The 19,722-nt window shown below is 40.0% G+C and overlaps 1 protein-coding gene across 2 annotated transcripts in view; it reads right to left on the reverse strand.

Annotated features, from left to right (window-relative positions):
• GSK3B (glycogen synthase kinase 3 beta) overlaps positions 1–19,722 on the reverse strand; it is a 149,529-nt gene that overhangs the window by 78,586 nt on the left and 51,221 nt on the right. For both annotated transcript variants that reach the window (XM_052794811.1, XM_052794812.1), the window contains exon 2: positions 13,679–13,872. In XM_052794811.1, the coding sequence (XP_052650771.1) occupies positions 13,679–13,872 (194 nt within the window). The remainder of the gene's footprint in view (positions 1–13,678; positions 13,873–19,722) is intronic.

Consider the following 19,722-nt stretch of genomic DNA (forward strand, 5'->3'; position numbering starts at 1 on the left):
AAGTGGGGAAGCAAGATATGAAACCTGTTATCCCAGTAAGCAATAATTTAATCCAGTTTTAAGCAACTGAAGGTATCTTGTACTTCACAGTACCTTATGTCATAGGAACTGCAGTTGCTAAAAGCTGGTGCTCAAGAGCAGGCTATAAAAGAGTCTCTGGTTATCAGAAGTGAGGAGACCAAGGATCAAACGGCAGCCAGCTGCTTCATCTAACTACCCATAGTTAGCCTCTGCAGATCAGTATCACAGTCACAGGAGCAAGGTTTGCAACATTGCTCTTTGTAGCCAGAGCAGACACAGCTTTTAGCAGGAAAGTTCTCAGGATAGGCCCTACGGACAGGAGCGTTCAGCAGCAACATACTCACTGAAAATACCAAGAAATACTGATCAGCTGCCACGTATTTTCACAGGATTGTGCCTTCCGAGTTGAATTCATCTCCTCATCCAACCCCAACCAGTGAACAATGCCGTTCCACATTTTGTTGAAATCAAACTCTATGCAAGGAGTGCCGAGACCCTTTTGCATTCAAAATCTCAACAGCATGAAAGAATGAAGAGCTACTGCCCACCAAGGATGTGGTACTGCCTGCTTATGTAGGCAAGACAGTATCATTCCCTACATAGTCTAGTGTTTACTGCACACAAGGTTAGGTTAAGACAGAGCCACCGTATCTTGAGCTATATTTACTTTCGGGAAAATTTAATTCAAATAACTTTTAAAAGGTGAATCAGTTAAGACTTCCAACAGTGTTTAGCTGGACAGAAATTCAGAAGGGTCTCAGGCGAATTTAATTCCCTCTGAAAGCCCATTATCTCCTCAAGAAGTCACCTACAGTTTCATTACCCACAAGCAGATCCATGCAGACAAGCCAGTAGGACAGGATGCCACAGCTCAGTGCTCCACCACTAAGGGACTTTCTACTACCACCTGCACACAGCACTGTGCATTTGCGCTGGGTACAGGCTGTTCCCACTAGAGCAAGGCGGACCCTTTCCAAGAGATACTCATCAGGTTACCTCCAAACAAGAGTCCTTGCACTGTTTATCCTTCCTGCTAATTGATGGCCTTCATGCTGCCACAGAAATTGCTCAAGGAGTACAGTGACTCTGCTATGCCTCCACGCAACCCTCAACATGCCCTAGTTTTCCTGTCTCATACTACTTTCTTGTCCTACTAGATCTGTTATAGCCCTATGTGAAAGTAGATAACCTTTATGCTTGTTACGCACAGTTACAGAAGCGGAGTCATTGCCTATCAGGAAATCTATTATACTATCTGCAAACGATGTCCTTTTTCGCCCTTTCCCAAGTTATGTTGACTTTTCAGATTAAAAAAAAATAGAAGTATGCATTGTACCAGGTTCTTGACTATTTGCTCGGGCTCTTCAAACGCTGACTCCAATCACCTACCTGTGGTTTCCAACACACTGGGGAAAGTGCATTTCTATTTCATATGCTCTCATGCTGCTGCTTTTGCAGGTATCTAAATGACAAGTGAATAGTGTTAATAACCCCAGTGTAATCAAGGAAGCTCCAGGTCTCACAGACAGGCAGTACAGGTTACTGTGATACTGCACAAACAGAAGAATCTAACCTAGAAAAAATACAGCACTACTTTTTTTAAAAAGTATAGAGCTTCTAATACCATTGCCTCAACTAAAAATTATCCGCTCTTACCATCTTCTAATCTTATAACTCAGAATTGCTCACTATTTATAAAGTAGGTTCAGCAGAGCACCACAAAGAAAACTAGTAAGTATTTATCCTTATTTTCAGGAATTCTTCAGAAATCTGTGCTCACCTCAGATCTCCTGCTCTACATCCTGTTACTCCTTGTCAGACTTCATCTGAAATGTGCTCACAGAGTTGCTCAATGTCAGAAAGCAAAGCAAGTTCATCTGTGTAAGACATTGAATTGAATCTTCCTAATGTTCCCTAGCCCATGCACCACAGCATTTTGGAACAGCAAACTCCAAAGTGCTCATTTCCACACTTGCACACCCACTACTAATTCCCACGTTGGTCAGCAACACACCTTTTTAAAGTTTCCTCTATTATTTACCAGTAAAACCAAACTTTTCCACTAGGGTGCCGTACTGGGTTCACACAGCCAATGTGAACATCCGCTATGAACTTTTAGTTTAAAAAGAAAAAAACAAAGAAAAAAAAAGGAAAGAAAAAAAAATCCCCCTCTGTACACTTGCAGCGAGAGCAATGCAACTGGTGGACAGCATGGCTGGGAGCTCTGGAAGAAGCATGCGTGTCCCACCACAACACCCAAATAAGTTGCACTGTACTATTTCAGTGACTTAAGTAGCCTGCAACAAATTCTTTCATTTATAATCAATCAACATGCTTGCACTGTTACAGTCATCTGGTATAAATGCGATGCCTGTTTTCAAGCCCCAAAAACTTGGTACAACCTTTATGACTCATGTGTCTGGTGACATTAAACTAAGATGAATGCACAAGGGCCTGCAAACTCAGTCTGATAAGGAGATCCTCGGACAAATCCTCAAAGAAAGAAACAGAAGCAGATGAATCTTTAAAAGACTTTAAGTCAGATATTCCGTCTTCATCCTCATTTGATAAAATTTACCAGGGGGAAACAAGGAGGGAAATAAAAACTCTAGCTCTCCGAGACAGAGCGCCTTTTGAATTAAGTAGTAAATAATTAAAATTAGATCTAGCTGTTCTTTTACATATGCATTGCTGCGCTTCAATGATTCAGACTGGATGTTTGTATTTTGACTAGTTAGCTCAGGACTAAGCAGTGTAATCACCATGGCTGGGCTTTCAAAGGAACATCACAAATGAAGAGGTGAAATGAGCACCTTTGCTGGGCCTGTAACAATTAGACTTGGCTTCAAATTTTAAGACAACTACAGAATATAGATGTATATAGTCTGGATATTTGCATCATGACACATATAGGAACCTTGATGACTCATCCCAGTTCACTATACCAGGCACTACAGAAACAAAAACCCACCCTGAAGAAAGCAGACTACATTCTACTTAGTTAAAAGTTTGTAACATATATTTAAAAATATGATAAACACCACACCTCACATTTCACCCTAAAGAAGAGTGGGTCCCTTCCTTGCTCCTGCCAAAAAACAGTACAAGTGCATGACGACCTCTTTATTGACATCACTCCTTATATTTTAAAATAAGTATCAATACAGTACCAAAGCATCAAGCGCTGTAATTAGAATTTTCCTTAATAGAGTAAGTTTTTCATTACCTTTCCAGAAATATTTCTTATTTTGGGTTATTACATGATACAACTCTTACAAAGCCACTCAAAGAAAACCAGATGCAGTTTTACTTCCTGCAGCAGATCACCCAGGAGTCTAGGTCATTCAACAAAACCTCACTGTCCACCATCCTTTAAATTTAGCCTTGGGCATCATATACCAAATTTCACTGCATAATGCAGACAGAAAACGTGAGGGAAAAAACCAAAGTGGGACATAAAGCCAAAGCAAGCTTTTCTCAAAAATGTGCAATGTAAAGTAGCAGAAAAGTAATTCCTTGTATTGTGTAGGCTAAAAATAATTGCGTTGGTCACATCTCACCTTCTCAGTCGTCCCAGGAACCAGGAAGTATCCAAGTCACAGGAAAAACCAGCAACATTGCCAATTCTAGAATATGCCCGACAGTCTGAAGTGCCTCTGTCTCTGCACTACAGATGCTTGACAAAACATTTAAAATAGCTTCCTTTTATTATTTTCCCATGTCTTGGTACTACTTTTCAGAGCAGCAATGGGCAGCACACATTGCCTTTAGCAGCACAGAAAACAATCATCAATTATAAGGCTCTCAATGCTTGAAAACTTCTCAGAACAAGCATGCCGGTTGGTCCTAAAATACCAGGTCTACTCAAGAAAAAAGTGGCAATCAAAAATTATTCCCATTTCCACATTTCCTTAAACCTTCCTCATTTTGTTTGCTGAATTTGAGTTACCCCTCTTCAAGGAAGAACCAGGAATAAAAGAAGCAGTTCATTTAAAAGGTTTTAAACAAAGCCAAAACGGCTCAACTACAAGACAGTGCCGGAGGGCACAGCACAGCTGTCTTGGTGACACATGAACAAAAAGATCTGTCCACCCTCTTTTGCTTCAGGAAGCCTCCATTGAGCAGCAGGTGGATCTCTTCTTCCTGTGTCTTGCATTTCATCAGTTATCCCCTTCTTTCCCCTCAAGTGTATAGTTGCTACAGCAGAATATTTGAATTAATAACAAATACTGAGTTCAAAAAGGACACACAGTTTGCCACCGCCTGATTTAGCAGCCAATTATTTTAAAGATAAAAATCTATGTTCACTGGCAAAAATTGAAGCCAAATTATTTGACAATATATTCCAGTCATGCTCTAAGAAGGGTGTGTTGCACCAAAGATAATTTAACCAAGCAAGAATGAAGTAAGCAAGTGAGAACCACAGGTACATAACGTTGCTAGATGTAAAAAGTGTTTATGCTAAATCTTCCGTAGCCAGGCAATCTCATGCTGTGGGACTTCTAAAAGAGAATACACAATGATACAACAAAAAGCCTGAGAGCAACTGTATGCACCAAACATCCAAGTAGTCTCAAAAGCACCATTTTTATCTCAACAAGCATCAGCTAATCCTATTTATACCCTATGCAATACTTTTCTCCCTAACTGGGAGACAGGTGTAGAAGGTTCCCACTGAGACATCATCTCCACCCAACATCCACTTTAATACCCAAGCTCTATACAGCAGCGGCATTACCTAGCTCTCAAGAGCATTAGACATGCCTACCCCTCTGCCTGTTCATCTTAGCTAGAACTGCAAGATGAAAAAAAAATAAATCTAGCCTGGAATTGATGTATGACCTCACGCAGCAGTGTATCACTAAATCCCAGAGCTTCAGGAGGACTTCAGGAATTTTACTGTGACTTTTCTCTTTTTAAATGACCAAGTTCAGGCTGCATTCACAAAACAAAGAGCAGCTCTCGATTCTCAACTTCCAACTGGCTGCACACTTAGAAAGGCCTCTCCATTGCCACACTAAGAAGGTACCAGTGGCAGCCATTAAATACTTTATTTTAAAATGAGAATGAGAAAAGCAAAATCCGCTCTACCAGCCTGTAATCCACCAAATCTCAGAGATGCATACCCAATGTGAGGATATATTCTCAGGCAAGCAAAGATATATAGTTTTCATGGTAATGCTTCTGAAAGGCTACCACAGATCTTTCCATAAAAACACCATGTCCACCCTTTTCACAACTGCTTTTGAACTCCAGCACGGCACCCCAAAAATGAAGAATGTGGCAGTTACGGCTATTTATGTGCTTTAAACTACACATTTCCATACCTTAATGGCTTTGGAATTCTTTTAAACTGTAATCTTCACTCCGAATGTCATTATTTCAGAGCAGCATCCCTACAATGTTGTTATTCTTTAACCTCCGTCTCAGCTTAATTTAGGAATATATACATATATATATGGACTATACATTTCATGGAGTGTATATAAATATATGTATTTCATGAACGTCAGACATATGAACTCACTTCCTTTAGTAGACACGAAAGACTACAGGAAATGAACCAAAGCATTATAACAGCAGCTATTACCATGTGGGGCAAAAGACTTTTTATATATTTAACATATCTTAAGGTTCTTTTTGTTGGTCAGTAGATTCACATAGGACAGATAGGTTTAACTTTAGTCTCAGGTTATGCACTAGAAGTGGACAAGAAGAGTGAAAATTGACCACAGACAGCTATCTTGTTTTAAAAATGTATCTATGGTCCTAGTCCAGGGGGTACTGCAGAAAAACTCATGGAAATAGGAAAGCTCAAAATCCAAAATAAATGCACCACTTGAACTGCAGCATGTATCTACACAAACGCCTCATGCTAGCATCTATGGAGTAGGGGGGAAAAAAAGCCCTCAAGGGCTCTTTTAACTCCTCCCTTTTCAAAGAATACATTCTTATGGCAGATATTTCCCTACCAACATGGGTTTCCACACAGCAACATGTGGAAACACATTTCTACACGCACACACAGCCATGTCTGCAGATGAAGAGCACTTCTTCCTCTTCCCCAGGCCAACTGCAGCTGGATGACGCTGCATTTCCTGGGCAGCAATTTTCAGTCCAACTCCCCAGCTAAAAAATAAAACTAAAATCAGTGCTCTTAATACAAACTCAAATTCACCTCCAAATGCCAGACTGAAGACCTATTTTGCATTAACATCTATTATGCATCCAATTAATTTGTCAGATTAGAAAACAGCTGTAGAAATAGTCATAACACAACTACAAATAATTTTATTATATAGACTTTAACATAATAAAAAGCGAAGATGCTTCTTAGCCCTCTTAGATCTCTTCTAGGCCACAAAAGTACGTCCAGGGAGGTTTCAGCTGACACAACGAACAGTGCACTGTTTATTTCAAAGACTGCCAAAAGCAAGGGTACAAACAGATTTTTGGTTCTTTAGCAAAACTCAGTGATTGCGAAAATTAGAAAATGGAATGAAATACAAGGTTTTGAGTGAGAATTCGGATATCTATCCAGCCCCTTTGGTGTGCTGTGAACAGACAGGCACTGCAACTGCAATTACAGCCAAATGACAGAATTGGCTCTGATAAGCTAGCTTTCAGGAGACAGACAGATAAAACACTGCTATAAGAAATGCTATTATTTTGGTAAACATCTCTGATAATCTGGCTAAACTAAGCTGGACCAGAGCTACAAATTTGGCCTCTGTACAAGAGTTAAAGGACAGACTTGAAGAAACTCTCTGGAACTGAACATAGCCCTCTAGCTCTTTAGAAGATGAAAAAATATCCTGAACACATGCCCAGGCGTCTCCAATTCTGCAAATCATATCTGATAGCCCCAATCTTTAAGAGAAACTGCATCCCCTCAGATGGGGATATGTAGGACTAGAGGGATAGTTTTGAAAAGGCTCTGAGTCAGGTTCAATTCTCTTCCTTCTGCTAGTTTTACAAAAGTTTGTAATATTTGCTAATGTCACTGGAAAATATTTTCAACCTTCCTTCCCCACTTGTGATACAAACACAAGCCACCACATTAAAGAAGTCAGAAGACATCTCTTGTTCTGGGTGCTCTTTCTAGCTATTTAACAATAACATTAAGGCATCCTTTTAGAAGTGCCACCTCCATAATGGTCTTATGAACAGTGACTCACTATTCCTCAGATCTTCAAAGTAGCTAAGATGTGTAAGTCCTCAGACTTAAAAGAAAGGTGCTTAAATGTTAGTATTTCTCATAGCCATGTCTTTCCTTTGTGACTTTTTATCCCATGGGTGCTTCCAACTCAACTGAGATAGGGTAAATAAAAGACATTCTTTCGAGAGAAGGCCTTACAGATTAATGTTTGAATATTCAATAATCCTTAGATGGAGATATGAGAGAGCTCAGCTAGCTCACACAGAGATTAAATTAACAAAGAAAGTGCAGTCCTTAGTTCAGTGGAAACCTGTGCAGATGACAAGAGGTCACAGAGAAAGATGATTGTGAATACACCAGAGCAGGTCCAACCTCTACGTTGTATTCAAGACTTAAAACTCTGACTTCAGATGAAGACAGTGTTCATTCTAAACCTGTGATAAATTCCAATTCCTTCTCTAGAAAGGGGTAAAGTACTTCACACTGACACTGTGAGCTTGAAAGGGTCTACAGCTCAGGCACATACAAAGGAAGTCAGAGTTCTATGTGCTACCTCAATTTTCAGCACTAATGATGGCTTCTCTTCAACTATACATTTAACATCCTCATGGCAAAAGCTATAATACACAGGAACAGGAACCTGGAAGGTGGATTTGGTAAAACGTTAAAAGGCAAGATGCTTCTTGCATCCTGTCTGAACAGGTTTAAATGTGGCAAAGGGAGACCAAACCTGCACTGAAGAGACAACAATAACTTCTCTCTTAAAGCTTTCCAACTGGGTTCCCCAACACATATCAAGAGGCTGGGTGTCAAACTCCTGTCTGTCAGTCTGTAGACATGACTATGGCCCAAGCTCACAGACTGCAAAAAAGACTTGTTTTAACTCTTATTTCTATCAGGTTACTAGGTAGCTCCCTCCTCAAAACAGATCAGCTACACTAACAGTGACCTTAGTAGACTGAAGCCCCCTGAAAATGCAGCCTTTTTTCAATATAATGCTACTATCTGCTGTATGTTAAACAGCCAAGTATAACCAAGAGCCAAGAAATAAGCCAGGGAGGGTCAGCCAAGAGCGGAACTAATTAAACCCAATTTGAAGTCAGACTCTCAGAGTGGTCTGTTAACCACTGAGATTCGAAGAGCAAAAGATACATATCTCATTAGTCAACAGGTTCACACTTTTTGTACTTGCATGTTTACAGAATGAGACCTTCAACCACAAGCAGAGACACAAAACCTATTAAAAAAAACTGGGGCAACTTCAGATTGTTGAATGCTTTGAACAGAAAAGTCTCTTGAAAAGTTAACAGAACTTAAGAACCTAGACACCTAGTCATTTTTCAACAGGAATTCTTCCTTGTGGTTTTACATTTTTCATGTGAGCTGCTACGATCAAAGTTGCTGTAATTAAGTTAACACAAACAGCGGATATGGGCTGCTTTGAAAGAGGATCTTTTTATACTTAACAGCTTGATATATTTGAGACAGGAACTGAAGGAAAGCTGTTGCTCTTTCAGAAGCATTTCAAACAGCTCACGCACCCAGCAGAGAAAGAGAGAAACCAGAACCTCAAGATAGACTTATTTTTCCATCCTGCTGCTTTATTGGGTTTTAAGGCTCAGATTAACAGTGAGATTTTACTTATTTAAAAGATCATGCAAATGGTCACAACATATATTCCTCCCATAACTAAAAATAGAGAAGAGCACTGCCTACTATTCAGTGGCCTCAGCTTTATCAACGCAGGGCTTCATGTTTATGGACCATCGGGGCCCTAGTCTGACATCCTCTCACACTCCAGCAGATCTGCCTATTTGAACAATTCAGGCAACTAAGCCATGGGCACACACAGTTAGATTGCTAAACCTAGGCAGTCCCTGAATGATTTGACAGACTGGATGGCATGAATGGTTCCTGTTACAGAATTCGGCTTTCTCTTGCTGCACACTTCAGGTCTATGTGAGCCATTAATAAGAAATGTGATGCCCCATCTAGATTTCTAGATGAAAAGGTGCATGCAGGATTATTAAGAACTCTCTTCATCATTTAGATAGCGACAGCCTAGTGCTAAAGCAGAAACATTAAGTCCTGCAATTCAGATATGAAGAATTTAAGTATTTATTCTCAGTCAGCTGAGAAGCATTTCTAGCAATTCATGCATTCATTCCAACAGGATTTCTTAAGAATGGGCACGGAATGACAGAAATAACAAAAACTGGACTAAGAATTTCCTATTTGTGCTAACATACCTGCTTGCTTATTACTGCTTTTTGCAGAATTAGACAGCAACATGACTGACTCTCAATCTGAAGAATATTCCAATGAACATGCCAACAAAAGCAGCGCAAGAAAATTCATGCTACCAGTATTTTCTTTTCAAGCATCACAATTGGGCTGTGTCAGTTAAGGACCTGCACAGACACATGGATGAAAACAATTGAAAATATAAATAATTTAACCACACCTATCTTTATCAATGCTTTGCACGAGGACCTATTCTTACGCACCTATGTGATAGAAGCAGAAACACAGTATAGATCTGTGAAAGCCAGGACATAGCATTTAGGAAATGTTGCCATTTGAATGGATTTTGGCCCTGAAAGCTTGTGAATAGCTGTCTTACACCATTTTTCAAAGAGAAACATCTCTCTACTGCCCTTGTTAAACTTTTAACTGAAAAAAACCCCAAAGAAAATATGACCTTCCAAACTGACTAGAGACAAATTCAATGGCCCCACAGCTGAACGATAAACAGCATGTAGTTTGTGAACTACTCACCTAAGTATCACATAATTGTCCAAAATCACATTACTTAGATTCCTCATGCTTAATATGGAGATCTAGCTTAATGAAGGTAGAACTGCAAACCAAAATTAAAATAAAATATAGAGATTTATGCTTGTTTTATTTATTCTCCTCAACCATTTGTCTCTATTCCTAGTGTACCAATACTATTGCTCTAGGTTACACTGAACTGTAGACATACTCATTTTAAAACCCAGAGCACTTCAGAGACCCTGTTTAAAACACAGCCGTGCAGGAACTGCACTGCCAAGCTGAAGCAGCAATACAGTGCAACAAGGGAGCAGAAGGAAGTAGGAGCATTGCAAACTATCTTTACCATCACAGAAACTGTAAGATTCAACTCTAGCAAAGATTTTACACTCACTTCGTTCTGGCATAGACCAATGCTGCTTCCGCTTCAGTGGAGGCTGCCGAGAAACTTGTCACAATAATGGAAAAGGAAAAAAAGAAAAAAGAGACAGCCCCCCTCTGGTAATTCCAGCTTTCAAGCTAGCTTTAAACCTGGATAAAAGTATCTCAACTTCCTGACAGAGATCTAAAAATTGGCAATTGTGGTGCATTTTCCAGATCTTTACAATAAACCCTCCACATTCACGAACTGCAGAAGGAGCCTAGAAGTTACATTCTCTTGGGAGTTCCTAAAGTTTTGGAATCACGCCTTTAAGTTCCAAGACTTCCTGCTGGCTTTTCTAAAAGCATTTTTTTTAAGAGCTAAATCACAAAGGAATTATACTGCATGTACCAAGATAAATCCATCAGGATATAAAGATAAGCAGGCACCAGCTCGAAGCATTCAGCTGAACATTTTGTTGATCTACACTTCAGGAAGCAACTTCCACGCATTGCTTTCCTCTTGTTGCTTCTCTACCACTGGGACCAGTGCAGACAGGTATTTCTAAAGTGCTCCCTCTCTTCCCTCGGAAGCTGATAGTTGATTTAAATCAAACAAGCTACTGCCACCTTTGGCTGTCTACAATAGGGTTTTCCTCATCATCGCCGAACCATGGGTGTACATTAATGACAGGGAAGAAGTGGCAGATTTCTTAAGGAACTCCACTCACTGGGGCTTGGATGTGGACTCAGGCAGCCGTGCGGGGGTGGCAACAGCCCAGCTGAGCTGCACACCACAGCTCGGCTCTCTGAACAGAAGAGCTGGTCTGCTCCTACGCTGCGATCAAACTGTATGGCCAACAGACATTCAAAGTTCCCTGTTCAACTGGTAAAATATCTGGTCCAGCATTTACAACCTAGATCAGAAGTTCCCAAAGAATAGCATACCCTGAATTAATTGTATGCTATTCTTGATATAAGATACATGTCTCTAGCTTCCAAATCCGTCCAGGCAGAGGCTTTCATCCAGCCTGCAGGAATTTACACCTCCTGCCAACAGAACATACACTTCCAGACTAGAATGCGAAAAGAAAGGGAGGACTAAACTGACGAATGATGGGAAAAACTAGGGAGCTGAGACCAAAGGTAGATGATGTTGTGCAGCTGGGATACAAGTTTGGGATAAGAACACAAAAAAATGCATAACTTGGGTATTACTGCAGATGTGACCCATACAAACTATGAAGTTAAAAAAAGCATTTTGAAATTAACACTATCTATCTATAAATCTACACATGCACTTACCATTAATTCCACCTAGTTTAGGGGGTATTAAAGCCTCCAGGTACTGGATGATCCCAGCTTATGTCATCATACGTAGGCAATTAGTTTAGAGTCCGAACTGGAAACACCCTACTTAGCTTTTTAGTTTAGCTTTTTTCCTTAAACAAAAAGAGGGCTAATATTCAAAAGATCACATGGTTTTTCAAATCACTTAAAGAAACACTCCAAAATAGAGACAGGTATATAGTTAGAAAACAAAATGCCACTGAATCAACTACTGAAACAAAAACAATCAAAGACCTACATTTTTTTCTAGATGCCCAATACAGATTTATCAAAAAAATAAAAATAAAAAGAAAGATGTCAAAAACTATTAGTATCTGATGGGCAGGAACTAAAATGCTTGGCCAAGTTTTCATTTTGACACCCTACACAACCTCAAAGTCATGAGACTAAAGAAATCAAAGATTTTAGGCCAAAGCACTTGCTGACATCCACCAAGCATGAGATGGTAAGGGAAATGTCCTGGCCTTTCCCCTAAAACTGTGCAATGGGAAGAGATCAAAAAGCTCTTTTAAGCATGACTAGGTTTAGAGCTTCTGTTATTCCTCTACCTCTTCCATTCTTCTGAAATAATCCACTCTTACATCATATTGCATGCTTCCCCAGTACTAATTGCCTTCAACACATAATACAGTCCAGAAATAACTCAGATGTAAGAACAATGTAAGAACTTTACACGCCTTTCTCAATTAGAAGTTAAACAATGCCGCATGATTACATTAATTTAAACATAACTTTACTTTTCCATTCTTCATGTAATGCATCTGTGATACGCTGATGCCTGTGGTGATGACAGCATCGATTTCAAGACTCAAGGAAAAGGCATACACCAGTTCCTTCAAAACACTTCAAAAGAATGACGTTGCTACCAAAACAGGACACAAATTACAAACATTACCAGTAAAGCAAGCTGTGTGTGAGGTCTTACTGAAAAAATGAGAAAACTGAGAAGGAGATGATAAAAATGTCATCCAATAGTTTTAGAAATAATTCTAAAGGCTAAGAGTAAGTATAAAATTGTAAAGAAGCTTCAAATTGCTGATTTTCCTTAAATATGCTTCAACTTCCTATTTTTAAGCTCAGAACTTTTTGTATTGAGACCATGCCAACAAGATTATCCATAGCACTTTCTCTATATGTTGTCCTTATGCTTCTGTAGTCATGAAAGCCGTGGCCTTCAGATGCTAAAACCCACACCATTCATCTCAGATGCTAAACCCAGTACCTTTGCTATCATTCACTGCTTGCACAAGTCTGCCTGCAGGCCACCTGACTGTAAGGGAAAGCAGTCAAGCACACCAAGTACCAAGTAGAGAGGACTAACAGCAGTGACAAGGTTGCTGATGGTCCTTAACTTTTATTTGGTTTAAATATCACGAGAGAAAATACAGCTTTTTGGAAGGCTACTTGTTTAGAATAAAGAATCACTAGTGTATTAAAACCACCAGAAGAGATCACATTTTTAAATCAGATAACAAAGGGAAGTAACCCGCCTTCAGTCCAAACTGCCCTGGGCTCAGTATTTGTTAACTTCTTGCTTGGCCTGGGGACTTCCCAATTTAGTCAAAAACAGCCTTCCACTTTGTAGGTGCAACAACCAAGAACAAAGCCCAAAGGCTTCTGTTCCTTCCAGCAGCTTAATTACTAATGACTGAAGGAGTGTCTACACTAGAAAAAAGTAAGCATAAGACAAGCTTTTCCCTTGTTTCCACAGCTCATTGTCTGAAAAATCTAGTCTGCAACCTGGAAACACCACCACAACATCAAATCAGGATTTTTAGCTTCCTGTTTTGCACTAATCCAAATAATAACAACAGTGACTCACTGATTTTCAAGTTAAACTATATCCCTTTATCATAAACCATCTGTTTAATCTTTAGTCCTGGAAACTTTTATGTGCATTTAGGTACTCCAATGAAAATAAATTAAAAAAAAAATAAAATCAAAAACATTGCCAAAGACATGGAAAATGAGATAACATTCATGAAAATATTCTGAACTTATGCATAGGCTCACCTTAAATCTTTTATCCTGCAGGACTTTCTTAATGGCCACAAGCTCTCCTGAATCACAGAGTTTGGCTTGATACACAACACCAAAAGATCCATTTCCAATCACCTTGGTGTCTGTGTAGCTAACTTCTTGTGGTCGGTCCGGACCTTGTCCAGGAGTTGCCACTACTGTAGTCACTTTGCTGCCATCTTTGTCTCCTGGGAAGCAAGAGATACACAAATAATCAAAATACATGCATGAACAAGATGACCAACAAGACTGAAACAGAAGAGGGTAAGGCAAAGATTTAAATCAGCATGTGTATTTCAATATTACAGAGAAAAATAAAACACCCTGACAAAATGCAAAGAAAGCACTGAATATATTTCAGTAAAAAATACACTAAGTGGTGACAATTTTTCACCTAGATTATTGCTAACAAAAATATTCCCTTTCCAGGAGCAAATAGCTCAGCAATAAAATGTGATGCATGATGAATAAAAGTACTTATTTCTACATCTGATTAACGTAAGTGGTATTAAACAAAGTGTTGTTTCTATTACCAAAATGAAGCATTTCCCCATATTTTCCTGTAACTGGAGAAATCAAATCGTCAATATAGCCTGCAGAGCAGCACTCTGTCCTTTATAGGCATATATCTGGCAACAAAAACTAGAAGCACTGACAAAGTTACAAACCCAACTACATGTAAAGCTTCAGCTTGCATGCATTAGGAAGCAAAACCTTTGTTAAAAGCTGGCTGTGTGCACCTGAAGTCAAACCTAGACTGCATGGAAGGGCGCAGTCCTGCTCCTCCCTTTTTCCATGCCCGGATTTCCCTACAAAGAAGGGAGGCACTCACTGGGGCAGGGGGAGGAAGGGGAAGAAGGATGGCGATGGCATGCGCTTAGCTCGCATCTTGACATGAACCAGAACACAGACAGGGACATGCATTCAGGACGCAAGATTGCGGTGGATGCTGCACAGGTGAATGTGCTTCGGTGCAGAAGCAGCGGCTGTGGGTTTCGGCAGTCTGCAGCCAACCACACATCCACTTTCCCAGCCACTTTCCCCATCAAAAGACAAAGCCACTATTACCTACTCTTAGCACCACTTATCACCAACGGTATTTCCCCTTGTTCGAAGTCTGATTTTGTTTGTAATAGGACCGTAGTTTCAGGCATTTTGTAAGCACGCACTAGGCATTTATTGCCCTTTAGTTAGAATGGCTCAGGTTACAGAATCAAAGAAAAAGAAAGAAAAAAAAGAATCTGCTGTTCCACAGCAGTCACGGCAACTCTACAGAAACTGCACTCAAGAGACGCTCGTCACATCTGCTTATTAAGAAACCTTCCTTCTACAACTTCCCCAGGGAGTCTCTTCCAGTCCTTCACTACTCATGCATTTAGAAAGGTTTTTCTAACAGGTAGCTTGCACTACCTTTAGTGCAGCTTAGGTGAATCGCTCCTTGTTCTGCTCTCCGAAGGCATGGAAAGTGGCGCAGATCCTCCCTGCCCTCTTACCCTCCCACTACCCCCTTCAAATATGTGAGGGGCTATTCCAAAAAAAGTTACCATGATGGAGAAGTTACTTCTCTTTGGGGGTCCTCTCCCCTTACTGCTAAAAATCTTGCAGGTATGGTACCCAAAACTAAGACCCTGCAGAGGAAGCTCATCTCAGCTCTACCCAGCATGCTGGTGACTTCTCGTGTCCGACTTAAAACACACTTGTTTGTACAGCCCAGCACGTTTGCAGCTTGTGCAATGCTGCAGCCTGGTTGACTCACAACCAGTTTGTGTACCAAACTCTCCTCTGCAGAGCTGCCACCTGTCCAGTCCTTGCCCACTTTACACTTACACACCTGATTACTCTTATCAAAGCCTAATATTCTGCATTTATCCTGACTGAACCACATCCAAGGTTACTTAACACTCTTTTGCCAGCTTGTCACATCATTCAAGCACAGTCACCACCAGGAGATCCACTTCACGATACTATGTGAAGTTTATCTAACGAATTGGTGAAAACCAGTGAATCCTGTGAGACTGCTTAAAGACTCTGCAAAAACCCATTAAACATCTCATCCTAATTTTATCTTGAACCTCTTGTTATGTTCAAACAAAATAACCAAACAATTTTTTATGCCTTTCAGGGGATTTCCAGTAGCCCATTGTTTTCCTAGGCTTCTCATAAGAAAATTACTTTGAAAACTTCAGTCAAGACACACACATCTATTACTACTACTTCTTCTGTACCTGTACAATCCAGAAGAAAAGTACATTGGCTTGGCATGATTTGCTCCTGAAGAACCCACATTAACTGTTACTCATCTCTTATGTTACCTTTTAGGTTCTTACAAATAATTTGCTTTTATGCATCCAACTACTCCACGAAACAAATGAACAAATTAAAAATAAATAAAGCACATTAGTGCGAAGGGTGCCAATTACTTGCAAAGCAATACGCAGTAGGTATAGCCCTTCCGCAAAATATTACTGAGAAGGTGAGATGCAGATTTACACATTTGAAGAGAAAACAGAGAACAACAACAACAAAAAAGGAAAAACAGAAAGAGTGATGAATGTTTGCTCAGAGAGGGAGGGGAGCATAAACAGAAGCAGACTAAAGCTGCATGCAAAATTCACCCTCCTCTTTGATAACTGTAAGAAATAAATGGAAGGAAGCCAGGAAAAGAAAGAAATCCTTTTTTTGGTAAACAAGTTGAAAGTGTTATTCTGATAGCAGCCCTGCATTTTACTTGCCCAACTATTCTATGATTAGTATTCTAACTCAGCACATATAAATAGATGACATCTGCTTTACTGCAACAATCCTCATCATGCAAAAGATAATCCCCTATTTCCCCACTTTTGGGGGGATTTTTTTTTTTTTTGCCTTGGTCACAAGGCCAGAGTATTGAGATTACTGTTAATGAGGTTTGTTCCTCGCTTTCCCCAAAATCAAGACTACTGAAGTCTTAGAGGTAAAAAAAATGTCCCTGGCAATACTGATTGAGATTTGAAGTACTTGGCATCAAGAGATTTGCTCTAAGGACACTTTTCAGAGCTGCAATTCCCTTAGCAGTCTCCTCGACCGCAAAAACAATCCCCGAGTTTCAGGCCACATCAGGTGGTTCTTCCCAACGTGGGGCTGCAACGACCTGGCCAGCTTCTCCAGAGCTCAAATGAGAAGCCAGTCAGCTTTACACACTTTAAGTCCATGGAAAAACAGCTCCCAACTAAACTTGTTAAAATCTTCAGTGCTTAAAAGTGTAAGCACTGACACTTTAATTAGCTACACCAAGAATTACCTTGTTTCTTTACCAGAACCTTACAGAGCATTAAGCCTCCTAGATATTTCTCCCAGTTTCCTTCTTTCAACAAACAACAGCTTTTGCAAACCCATCCACCACAGACACCATGAAGACTCCAACCTTTCAAAAAACAAGCCTGTTACGAGTTTCAGTCATATTCCATTACAGAATACTTGAACCTGTGGGACTATAGGGGTAAAATTCACCTTGCACCTTTGACAGCTTTGATCTCGAAGAGTAAAATATCTCACTGCTTTTCAAAGTATACAAATAATATGTATTTGTACCACAGCAGCATCCAGGGGCCCCAAGCCTGTTTTGCCACTCACTGCATTACATAGATGTATGTGCTGTTCAGAAGACCATACACAGTTCAGAATGGTTATCCCAGTTTTTATTGTCTGGACAGCAAGAGTTGACTTGCCAGCCAAACAGCATATAAAGGAGTTAACTAAATAGTTCTGGGAAATACTGGTTTTAGCCTCAGCATGACAAAAGATACTGGAGAGGAAAAAACCCTTTTCCAGCCATCTTCAGTACCTCCAAACTGAGACTCCTAACGGCAAACACAAGAAGCCTAGACAGTTTTCATATCATTTCTTTCTATTTTGTTTCAGACTGTCAGACTTACTGGCCCCAGTGGATAAGGAGGCATTGTCAAACACACAATACTCTCGACACCTTCAATTGTAGGTCTACAATAGAATTAGAACATTAAACTGAAAAAACTAAGGAAGGAAGGAAGGACCAAACACCAAAATACTAAACGGCTCTTACAGCACAGCTCACATCAGAAGAGTCACTAGTATTTGTCCAGAAGAAGCTGCTTTCTGGGTTCAGTGGCAACATGACCTAGCTTTACTGTAACAAAAGAGCAGATTGTGTGACTGTACAACCATCATCTAGGCAACCCACCTTTATAACATCCAGGACAGAAGCACAAGTAAAAATAAATAGCTATCACTCTGTAATACACTTGTATTTGCACTTGGTACGTTTCATGCAAATGCTTAAAGCACTTCCCCACACCGTTTTGACGTTTAACACCCATGATGGGGTATTTGGGGGTGTTGTTTGACGAAGAGGTTATTCCAGAAGTCTGATGTGAAACCGACAACAACATCCAGACATTTTAATTCCCAAATGCTGTGATCTTTCTAGCTCACTTCCACCTTTAGCACATGATGACCATATGGGACAAATCATGAGCATTAGGTAAAGTCAGTGGTTTGAGAATACTCATTGGTTTGTGGTAAGAAGAGAACACACTCCACTTACAAGACTACAGTTTATTAGAGCATCGGTGCAAGCTCTACCTCTATTTCCACTATCTTGGTATAACTTCAGAATGGCTCATGTCATCATTTTACCTAATGACAATGGCCACTTACCCTTTCAAGCTGAGTATTAATTCAATTTTGTACACTCAAAAAAAAGCTGAATATATTCAATTCTGTCTTTCATTTATACAATTCACCAGTTAAATCAAAATGAATATGCTTCAGTATTATTTTAATGAAATATTCATATGGTTTGGGAACAAGAGACATGCACCTCAAAAAAAAAAAGTGGCAGATGTTTACCCAGGTGAGACAAGGGATTCTGCTACTGGACAAGCATTTCGTCACATAAATACCCCACCAGCTGCAGATTCCTACCACTAGCTCAAAGCTGACCTTTCTACAAGTGTACTGCACGTATACTTTTTGCCAGTGCCTAAAGGTAGCTGTCAGTCAGTAAAATTCACTTTAGCCCTCGGAGACCATGAAAGACATCCTTCGCTATTGATCAGAACTCCCCCCCATGCCTTCTATTGAATGAGCCTGGAGGAAGTCCAAAATTATGTCTGCCCTACATCCCTTCAGCTGTTTAGCTTCTGATCGAGCAGTACAAATGCACATTAATACACACATAGCCAGAGATCTATGATTCTTTTTTCTTTCAACTACATACACAACTTCTTCCTCCTCTTCTATATGTTTTGAAGTTGAAGGGAAGAAACAATACATTAGGATGTTTACAGCTGCTTTCTTCCTACTGCAAACGCAACCTCAATCCTTTGTGCTGTCTACAAACTCCTCCTTTTCCTCTTTATTTTGACTTTACCTATCTCCTCTTGCTTCCCTCCTCCAACTGCTACACTCCTCCTTGCTGGCATGTGCACAGGTCCTCCCATTAGATGTTACTTAGGTTGTTTTTAAGTCCTAAAGGAAAACCTCAGACTTACAACACACTCTCTACAATGTCTGAAGTGATGTAGCTGTCTGTCCCCACTTAATTCAAATATCTTCACCGATCTGTTTTAATTCTCAGTGTCACCTCCCTGTTAAGATATGGCTCAATATTAAGTCAGTACTGACTACTTCTCCCCTTCCCAAGTCTAAGGCTTCTCCACTCTCCACCTTAATTTACTCAATGTTCAATACAGTCAACAAGTCACTTCCGCGGAAACCTGACACTGCTGGATCTAGCACCTGCCAATTTGAACAGGTTACAACCAGCAGCTGACACAACTATCTATAGAGAAACAAGTGACCAGAAGGAGATGGAAGTCTATCAGAACTGCATTGGCTTTTTTCAGTCATTGATAATTGAGAAGGTCAAAAGATCTGAATACTTTGTGAAACAAATGTCTTGATAGAAAGCACAAGAAAAGTTATCTGCTAGGATCTGATGCCAACCATCAGATTAGGCTATGAAATAAAACACCTGGCTTCTTAGATATCTGTTCATGGCATGTGAAGGAAGAAGGAGA

This window comes from Harpia harpyja, chromosome 8 (assembly GCF_026419915.1).
Source record: "Harpia harpyja isolate bHarHar1 chromosome 8, bHarHar1 primary haplotype, whole genome shotgun sequence".
NCBI lineage: Eukaryota > Metazoa > Chordata > Aves > Accipitriformes > Accipitridae > Harpia > Harpia harpyja.